Raw genomic sequence first — 10,383 nt, 5'->3', positions numbered from 1 at the left:
GGAAGGAGAGAGAGCCTCCTCACATCACATCCCCTGGTCGCCGCTCTGCGCATGCTCAGACTGCGCTCCCGTCTTATTAATTTTTAATGGAAAATGGCTGCGTTTCTTATCCAAACCTCTGGAGCTGGCAGATGAAAAAAAAAAATAAATAACCCCTCGTCTGTCTGAACCACCTCTCGTCCCGTTAAACGTCCACGCCGAAACGAACCCGGTGTGCCGACCAAACGCGAGCTGAGCCGGTGTCCTGTGCTGCGAACATTTTGGGGGAAAATGGATCGACTCACGCTTTGAGGGATGAAAGATCATTTTTCTCCTTAACCCTTTCTGCTCCGAGATCTGCGAACAATCGAGGTACAGTAACCTTTAGTGCTAATGCTGGTGGCGTGGTGGTGTGCGTGGATTCGTTAAATTACCTAAATGTGCGCGGTTAAACCGGATATCTGCGCACTTTTCAGCTCTTTCGTCCAGATTTTTAAACCCTTCTCCACAGAACCGTTATTCGGGGCCAAAACGAGGCTAAATTGAGCCGTTGGTGCCGTAACGTTCCTCGGTGACACGGAGAGTGGGACGTTTTTGTCGTCTGGACGCAAAGATGCGGAATCCATGTGCATATTTTTTTGTGAATGAATATTACTACAAACAGTGTAGTGTATGTGATAGTAAAAGTCCACACCTCCCTGCATCCTGTGTCCTCTGCGGGAGAGAAGATCTCATCAGCAGCGGTCTGTCCTCATGTCTTCTTCCAAGTATTTACAGCCGCTTATTTATCAGCATTAAAAGAGCAGTTAAACGGTCCGTGTGTTATTGGTAATAAAAGTGGTCTTTTCACTGAGGTCAGAGGTCAGGGTCAGCTGGTGGGGACTCAGCATTTTGCTCAAAGGCACTTCAGCACCACTTTAAAGGGATAGTTCGGGTGTTTTTTTTAATTTGAAGTGAGGTTGTATTGATTGTCAGTGCACAGAGAGGCGTCCCTCCTCTTCCGGTGTACCCAATGGGACCTTACTTAAAAATATGAATGGCAGTCAATGGCAAGAGACATATCAAGTCAAGTCAAGGAAGCCTCTGTTTGTCCTAGTTTAGTTTAACTGCTCAGTGAATAGTCTTGCGTGGCCAGACCTCTGTCCACTGCGCTCGCCGCTGGAGAAAGGTCTGGCTTCACGGATACAAATTCTGCTAAAGGGGGAAAAAAACGCCTTGCTTTTTTTTTGCATCTCTTTAAACCAATAATAAGTGTCTTGGGTGGCATAAAGCCCAGGATGCAGGGTGGAATGGGGTGGAACGGGGTGGAACTTGTGTTGGTGCAACATTTGCACATCGGGAATCGAGCTCAGGCATTAAAAATGACTCTGCAAAAGAAAAGGTAACAGGTGTTAGCTTAATGTCACAGGCACTAACTTTTTCAGGGTGTAGGCTGCAACTAGGAGGTTGTTCTTGTTTCCTGTGGACTTTGAAAACGTAGATAGCGACACTGTGATGCTGCTTGAAGCAAGTGACCAGTGGCAGGACTTAAACCCACAGTGTGCATCTGGTGAGTCAGACTACTTGGTGAACAACATGTCTTGTCTCACACAATATGTGTCACCAACACTATGGTTGGACAGTTTGTTAAAATTTTCCAACCAGCCATCGTCAGCCCATCCATCGGCGACTGCCGATATGCTTGTGCACCCACCTCCTCCTGTCTTCTCAAGTCTCAGCTGGGAGATGTGTGCAAGAGCCGAATTCACTGCATTACGTACACTGCATATATTCACTACGCCCCCCAAAAAATAAACTCACAAACTGTCAAGAAATGAAATATTTGACACCTATTTTCCGCCCTTTAAACAGAAATATACAACCATAGACTTTCTGAATTCAAGTTTTTCGCTTTTAAGTAAAACTAAGACGAGCTTAATTGGCTTGTTAACTCCTTGTAAAGCACACTTCACTGTCTTTGTCAGTGTGTCCACTCTTCTAACAATCACCAACTCTGGTTTGGTTGAATTAAATTCTTAATTCACTGTGTGAAAAGAGCACAAAGAGTCCGACTCTGCAGGCTGTTTTCCTCTCACTCCGGCTGTGTGGGTGTGTACTGTGCTGCTTGATGAGAGTGTGTCACGGAGCAGCAGCTGTCGCTCTGTAGACCAGTAAATTATCAAAATAAAATGACAAATATTGCCCCCCAAAAAACGCAGGTCGATGGATTCAGCCCATAATTGCAACTCACCAGTTCAGGTGTAACTCACCATTAGTGCATATCTGCAGAAATGATTCAGGAAGGCAGTAGCCTGCTCATGTAAACAAGCGGCTCGGCGTGTTGTGCAGACAGTTGAAAAATGAAGCAAAGTTCCCCCAGCAGTGCTGAAAAAAAAAAGAGACAGCGGGAGGATACTACTACTGTTCATGGCAAGAGATGTGGAAGTATCTGTTGCCTTACCACAAGACTTAATAAAACTTTTTTTATGACTTATCATTTAGTGGAGGATTGAAAAAGGGGGAGGGCCCCATGCCTGTGTTTCCCCGAGGCCCCGAAATGACAAAATCCACCCCTGGTAGTCAGCGTTGAGAGACAAATAACAACATCGCTGTCCCTTGTAGTATCCCTTGTGTTTGTGTTTTACACGGCAAAAGAAGTCTTTTCATTTTGCAGAACACAGGAGTTGCTGGTCTACTGCTGCTTTGATTGATTATTTTCTTTATGCTATTGTGCAACTTTGGGCAAAGGATAGTTTGTCGAACAATAACACAACTAACCAACTAACATTCTGATTTGAGGCACCAGCAGACCTGCGACCTCCGTGCTCTGCAAACCCTGGCTCAAGATAACTAGCATTTGTTTTTTCTTTGCCAGTTTCACGGCCACCGTAGGCTCTGCTACACACTTGGTAGGGGAGAATGAATTGAGGTGAGATGTTTGTAATCTGCAAGGTTAGCAGGATGGCACTAAATCTTACACCCAGGTTTTCAAATGTGGAATGGGCTCATTGTTGCTCCTTATGGCAAAGGTGAGATTTATACTTTATCAGAAATGTTTTCAAATAAGGGTTTTACAAGAGAAACAGCTTCAAGGTTGAAGAGTAACTGGTTGGTTTAGTAAATGTACACGGCCTCTTACCAAAACCTTCAGTGGCAGCCATTTGCAACTGTGCTTCTTTCGACTAGGTTTTAGGTTAGCTCCAAAGTGAATGTGTAAAGCCTTAAAGGGATAGTTCACACACAAATTAAAATTCAGTCATTATCTACCCACCCTCATGTTGATTGAGGGTCAGGTTTAGTTTTTTTAGTCCACAAAACGCTCCTGCAGTTTCACAGGAAAAGCAGTGTTGCAGAATCTCCCAAACAATATAAGTGAATGGTGACCAGTTTTCAAATACAAAAAAAAAAAAATAAATAAACAAGAAAAAAAACAAAACATAAAATGCTCGTTTGGTGTAATCCAAGTCTCCTAAAACCCCAGAATGCTGCACATCATCACACCAGATTCACCCAGTTCCAGTCAGCTTGGCATGTTGGGGCTTTACAAGACTCGGATTGTTTGGGCAATTCTGCAGTGCTGTTTTCCTGTGAAACTTTTCGGTTTTGGGTGAACTATCCCTTTATATGTGTCCTTTGTTTTTTTCTTCATGCAGATCACAAAATTAACATCTTCAGTTTCATTTTACCCAGACAACAGCCATGACTTCAATCAGAGATAGAAACCACAATTCCAAAACAAATGCGGATGCTGTTGTAAAAACATAAATAAAACCAGAATGCAATGATTTGCAAATACTTTTCAAGCTATTTTCAATTGAATACAGTACAAAGACGATATATTTAATGTTCAAAATGATAAACCTATTGTGTTTTGTAAATATACACTCATTCTAAATATGATGCCTGCAACAAGTTTCAAAAAAGTTGAGACAGGAAACAGCCAGTTCCTCTGGGGCTGTTTTTGTATTTACAAAAAACAAGAAAGTTTACACATTTGAACATTAAATATCTTGTCCTTGTACTGTATTCAATTGAAAATAGCTTGACAAGGATTTGCAAATTATTGCATTCCATTTTTATTTGGAATTGCATCCCAACTTTTTTGGAGCTTGTATTAATACTTTTAACTGTGCGTGATAATAACACAATTGCAACTTATTTCTGACCCCCAGCAGAAGATGATGCGTCAGGTGACAACCAGTGACTTCTGCATGAATAGCAGGCCGTCATGCCTAGCAGAGGACGGCCACCACCCTGCCTCCCACTTTGAGCTGTGCACCTCCCAGTCCAACAAGTTCTACCCTCCTCCCCCTCCCTCGGCCCTCCAGATGACGCTGGCTCCCATGGCCTTACCCACCCAGAGCCACAAGCCCATGGTGTGCCAGAGACAGGACGTGCTGGGGGTTGACCCCCGCTCGCCTGGAAAAATACCCGGCATTAAAAGCACTGATCAAGCGACGGAGGACGGCAAGAAGAAGAACAAAGCTGTCGGTAAGACAGGCAGACGCGGGAGGCCTTTGGGAACCACCAAGCTGGCCGGATACAGAACCAGCACAGGGCGCCCGCTCGGCACCACCAGAGCTGCTGGGTTCAAGACGAGCCCGGGAAGGCCGCTGGGTACAACCAGAGCGGCGGGTTACAAGGTCAGCCCCGGACGGCCACCTGGCAGCATCAAGGGCCTGTCCCGCCTCAACAAACTGGCTTACGGTAGCACCTGCAGCGGAGCGGCTTTCCCTTATCCACTACCACACAAGGAAATCCTCTGTGAACCTTCCTGCAAAGAGAAGACAGCCAATGAGTAAAGGCTCTGCTCTGTTTCTACTCACCCTCCATCATGAGCGCAGGTTTCCTGCCAGACACCGGGGGTGATTGCACTCTGTCCCAGTCTGCTGAGAGGCTGAGAGGAGGATATTTTCTATTATTCGTGTTGGTGTCATCTGTGTGCCTGCCACCTGATATAATACTGTTAGTTTTTCAGTGCTACTGCTGGAGATCTATAGTGTGTGGAAGCTTTCACTACACATCGCCGTGTCTGTTTTCTTGGAAAAAAGTAATACCAGATGTTCATTGAGCAAGGGGCTTTTATCTCACTAACAACTGTGGTGGTAGTTCATGAAGAGTTTCATTTTTTATTGTGCTTTATGTAGCATTTTAACACAACTGAATGACTGAAACATTAATTTTGAAATGTTTGGTCGCTCTTTATTTATTGTTCACTGCTAAGATGTACCAAGCTGTACTTTGTATCAAATTAGACAAAAACTAGAAATAATATGTTCTTTATTAGACATATTAGACCCTTTATTAGATCATTATTAGACTTAATTAGAGGGTAATTAATTAATTACATGTTAGTATTGAACTTTACTGTAAACTAAAGTTAAATCACATTTGGTCCCATGCAAGTGGCAGAGTAACCAACCGTCTTCTTTGATCAAATCACATTATCTGCCTACAGTATAACACTAAGTCTGACAGAATGTTCCTCTCCCTCCCTTTATATCTGGTTCACATATTGTTTTTAAATGACCAATTATCAGATAATCCTGTTGTAATGTGACCTTAATTACCCCCTAATAAGGGTTAGTTAATACAATACTGTCAATAACGAGCATATTATTTATCATTTTTGTCTAATCTGATACAAAGTACAGCTTGTTATGTCTTATTAGTGTGCTGTAAAATAAAGTGCAAACAAATGTCTTATTACTGTAAACAAGGGAGACCATCATGAGATGATTGATAGGCACTTCAACTTCAACTTCAGTTTTGTCCCTGAAGGCACGTGTACAGCAAAGCACAAGTAGAACACACTTGTGTGTAATCTGCTTGTGCTTTACAACACAAGACGAGGAAAAAGATGTACTTTCACATTCACCATAGTACAGTTTGAATTTTATATTAGCTAATATTGTTCAATATTGGCTTTTGTTGTTGCTCTTTTAACAAAGACATCCAAAGCAGGAGGACAAAGAGGGACAAGTAGCAACATTGTCTTTGCAACAGGAAGGTTTGCTGGAAATGTGGTCTCTCATTTAAATCACAAAATGCTATATGTAGCACTTTTTATGTGTCATATTTATAAAACAGAGGGGCATCTCGCTCTGGATTCAAATCCTCCACCTCAAAACTGATGTCCAACTAATCCTAAACTAAACTTTTTTCAGCACCAGAATTAACACAAAAAAAACATGACTGTTGCTGTCTTACTGTTCACTCTCTTACGAAATGTCTGCATATTATTTGCATGCAAATGTCATTAAAGCAATTGAGTCAGCTTACAGGTTGTGAGAAATAACAGTTATCCATATACAAGCTAGAACTATAAAACTAAAAAAACATGCACAAACATTGCCAGCAACTCATCCCTCTGCTTGTCATCTGAATTGGTTAATGCCTCGTTTGCTCCTTAATAATTAGAAAAGTCACCTGCAGTGTTTGAATGTTCTGCAGGATGCAGGAAATTTATTTGCTTACTCCTGGTAGAAATTATTTCTCTAACTTTGTATTCAACAAAGCCCCTTTTTTTTAGGTTTTGCAAAACACCCCAAATATCTCATTCAGTCTTTCACCCAAAGAACTGCTGTGTACACTGTAAAAATGAAAAGTTTGAGAAAACTCAAAACCTCAAGACAACTTACCTCAATATTTTTTTTTAGTTTTGAGCTCAACTCAAACTCAAAGTTTTGAAAAGTGCTACCAATTAATAATGTTTTGTTAAGATAATAGAATTTTCTTCTTTAGATAAACTTTTAGAAACCCCAAATCAAAAGAATTTCAAAAAAATTGTTGCATAAAGTCATTGATGTGAAAATGAATGATGGTTTATATTTGCAACTGCAAATGTAAAATTTTCAAGCCCCCATATTAATGACAAATCAGGTTATTGTGTTTTCGAAGGTTTCTTAAACAAAAAGTAAATTATCTCAACAAAAGATTACAGGTCAGCAAAAGTTTGTTTAGTTTGATTCAAAACTCAAAAATCCAGTGAGGGCCGTTTCCTTGTAATTATGAGTTTTCTCGACAAAACAACCACTGGTTGTATTATTTGGTGTAAACAAGGATACAAATCAAGATGCCAAGCAAAGTTCAAATTGCACGTGAAGATCTGTTTTTCTTTAATGTCAAATTTGTCTGGAGAAAATGAGAAGACAGATATTCAAAGTGTCATCTTATCTGTACCATGAATGACTGATTGATGTGACAGTTAAAAAACATCTTTTTGATAAGATATTTATGTGACAGAGATTTTCCCAACTAAAGCCTCCAATATCTTGCTCAAAGATAAAAAGAAATGTTAATGTTTTCATTCGCATTTTCATGCTGAATCATAAACAAATGAGACCATCACTGACAAGACTGCCAGCCGCTGTTTGTCTCTATTCTGTTTTCACACTGTGAGCCAGGTGGTGCTGTTCCTCCAGTTATATCAGGAGCAGAGGGGAGCAGTGAACGGATGATGGGGGGAAAAAATGATTTCTGCATCCATCTGACTCCAAATCATCTCAATCATGGTCTCATTTGTTTACAATAATCACACTAAGGTGTCAGAATTTAAGAATTGTATGTTGATGTTATGATTTCTACATTGTAAAATAATGAGAGCTTTTTTTTTCAACAATGGCAAGGTAAAATCATGTCTGTCTTTGTGTTACTATTTATTATGTTGTTTTAGGTACGACAGCCCTGTAGAACACTTGAATCTGACTGTCAGGGAAGCTGGTGGTGTTTTTGTGAAATTCTGATCAACTAATTTAGTCCAAAGAGGCTTGAGACAGAAATGGAACATGCAGTAGTTTTATTGGTTTGATATTTCACATTTAACAACATGCTTAATGCACCATAAACGTAATAGATCACATATATTCAAATTACTCAAAATAATGGATTTCTGACTATGTGCCACTTGCCCTGATGAACAGTCAGTTTTTGGTATTATTCACAGACATTTCACATTTTGAGAAACAGTGCAGCTTCACTGAGTTGCTCTCTCATGACAAAATTTTAAAAACAGATGAATTTGGTGCAATAATATGTTGTATGTATTGTACTGTGAAAACTTTGATACTATCACTTTTTATTCTCGTTGTATTTTTATACTCGTGTCCAAGGCCTTCTGTCACTTGTTTCGTTGACGTGTGTGGTGTTAACAGAAGTTACTGACATGTCACATCCACACCAAACATCCTTCTCACCCTCCTTTACCAAAGAATACGACGTTATCTAACTGTAAGCATTTGGTTTTAAAACATATTCCAACGTCTCACAAAATAACCTTAAGCATGAAAGTTACTGTGTAAAATGTAAATGAAGAAGCACTTGGAGACCACTATCCCATAAAAGATAGTATGATTGTTTGGATTAGTAAAAAAAAAAAGAAAAAAAAACTTTAAAGTGTTGCATATGAAGTGATTAAAATGGCAGTTTCTTGAACGCCTTGTAAATTGCTCGACATTAGCTCCTTACATTTCATTGTATTTATATCCATCTGTTAATTTACTTTGAAAGTAGGTCTCTTTTTTATATCTAATTCCTATGTAGCCATGTTTGATATTTAACTGATAATGTTTTGTTGAGGTTATGGCTGACACGATGCCTGGCTGTCTCACATTCTGGAGTTACATGTGTTTTTCTAGGTTTTAGATGCACATGGGGAGGTGGATCCTGACGGGATAAGCATGCTGGCAGGATGCACTGTTAGCTGGACGGCCCTTTGTCACACGTGCCACTGCAGGAAAAATACACGTTCAAACACTAAAATGAATGGTGGCTCTGTTCCATTTAGCTGCTTCAGTTTCAGGGTCTTTGCTAGCTCACTGTCAGGGTTTACTGGGACACTTGAATGGACCATTTGTGCTTCTACAGTGTAAAAATGAAAAAAAAAAAGGGAAAAGTCAAACTTTTAAGGCAATTTACTGCATTAGATTGTTATGCCTTTTAAGTTTTGAAAAGGCTTCACTAACTGTTAATCTTGTGTAAAGTCATTTAATTTTCTTCTTTAGATAAACTTGAATCCCCCCTCAGAAATTATAATGAGTGAACTCACTGAAATAAAAATGAATAATGATGATGCTGTTTTAATGTTTTCAGTTAAAACCATTTAATTTTCAGGCACCCAATCTTTGAGTTTTTAACACTCTTAAGATTCAAGTTTACCTAAAGAAGAAAAGTAAATTATCAAAGTAAATCACCTGCTTTATTTAAAACTTCAGATTTTGAGTTTGTTTCAAAACTCAAAAGTCTGTTGTCTCAACTTTCTGTGAAAAGCTGAAACATGTTTTAGAGTTTTTTTTGTCCATATTCTAGGGCACTGGTTCTTAATCGTTTTAATTTGCTACCCTCCAGAATAATCAGATTTTATGTTTACAACCCCCAGAAAAAGCCAGATTGCAGAAAGTCAGGGTGATATTTCTTAAGCTTGGTGGAGCTCTGAACTCTTTTGGAAATGCCAGGCGTTTCTCAGTTCAAGGTGCTGCTGTTGGACTTTCTGGTGACCCACCTTTAGACACTGAGACACGGTCTCCATTTCCTGTCCTTTCAAGTCTTGACCTTGAATACTTTTTTTTTTGTAATCCTTAGTAGAAGCTCTATAATGGTCATTTCCTGTGATAGCTATCAAAACTGTCTCTAACTGCTTGGTTAAGGGGTTAACCCTAATCCTTACTCTGTCAAATCAGAACTCATGAGCTCATACACTTTGACTCTCACAAACACACTCAATAAAATCTATTGTAATGTAAATTTTATCACTGGTATACCAGGAGATGCAATGAAAAAACATTGCTCAGTCTAAAATCTCATTTCCATTTTGTGAGTTTGCGTTTGTTCTCCTGGTTTATGTTTGTGCTGGTTTATAGATTCAACCATTGGTAAGGTGGCTGTTACATTCCCCGAACTGTGTTTTGTGTATTTTTAGTGCTCGTCGCTCATGTTGAATGTCAGTAAGTGGCTGACGTCGCTGACAGCTGCTTCCTGGCAGTGACATTGTCCACAACCATCTGACAGCCCACCCAGAAATGATCTCACAACCCCCAGCGTGAGGACAAGCATTCTAGGCCAACTGGGTATCTAATCTTGCCTTTTAAGAAACATATTATTTTGCCAACCTTTAACAGCGATCTCTGATGGAAGGTTTCTTTTACCAGTCGTTCTCGGTCCATATTCCAAGATAAATGGGTATTTCCACAGGGTTCTCAGAAATGGTGTTTGTTAAAAGCAGCTAAATACAGCAGGGTTGTGTTGTAAAGGACACGTTTCAGCTGTTAATGAAACAGAGGCCGGCTAGAAGAGGGGGAGAGGGACTTCTGAGTGCTATCTGATGGTATGTTTAGACCCGGATTATAGAGACGGCCTGGTTTAACTAAGCTGTTCCCATGGTTGACATTCAGGTCAGAATTTAAGCAGAACTTTCATCTCCATAAGAAC

The 10,383-nt window shown here is 40.0% G+C and overlaps 1 protein-coding gene across 2 annotated transcripts; it reads left to right on the top strand.

The window, feature by feature from the left end:
• Positions 1 to 44: 44 nt before the first annotated feature.
• c11h5orf24 (chromosome 11 C5orf24 homolog) lies at positions 45 to 5,537 on the top strand. Of its 2 annotated transcripts, none has more exons than XM_084729963.1 (2): positions 45 to 351; positions 4,134 to 5,537. In XM_084729963.1, the coding sequence occupies exon 2, from the start codon at positions 4,137 to 4,139 to the stop codon at positions 4,758 to 4,760; it is 624 nt and encodes a 207-aa protein (XP_084586089.1). In that variant the 5' UTR covers positions 45 to 351; positions 4,134 to 4,136; the 3' UTR covers positions 4,761 to 5,537. The 2 variants fall into 2 exon arrangements, with proteins under 2 accessions (XP_084586089.1, XP_084586090.1); XM_084729964.1 differs by having other exon boundaries at positions 4,131 to 5,537.
• Positions 5,538 to 10,383: the final 4,846 nt, after the last annotated feature.

Source organism: Lutjanus erythropterus, chromosome 11 (genome assembly GCF_056507025.1).
Source record: "Lutjanus erythropterus isolate fLutEry1 chromosome 11, fLutEry1.hap2, whole genome shotgun sequence".
NCBI lineage: Eukaryota > Metazoa > Chordata > Actinopteri > Lutjaniformes > Lutjanidae > Lutjanus > Lutjanus erythropterus.
The sequence above is the reverse complement of the archived record's forward strand: the minus strand, read 5'-3'. Positions and strand labels throughout refer to the sequence as shown.

Bases quoted from the DNA above. Each gene is read 5' to 3' on its own strand.
- c11h5orf24 (XM_084729963.1), top strand. From the start codon at position 4,137: ATGATGCGTCAGGTGACAACCAGTGACTTCTGCATGAATAGCAGGCCG.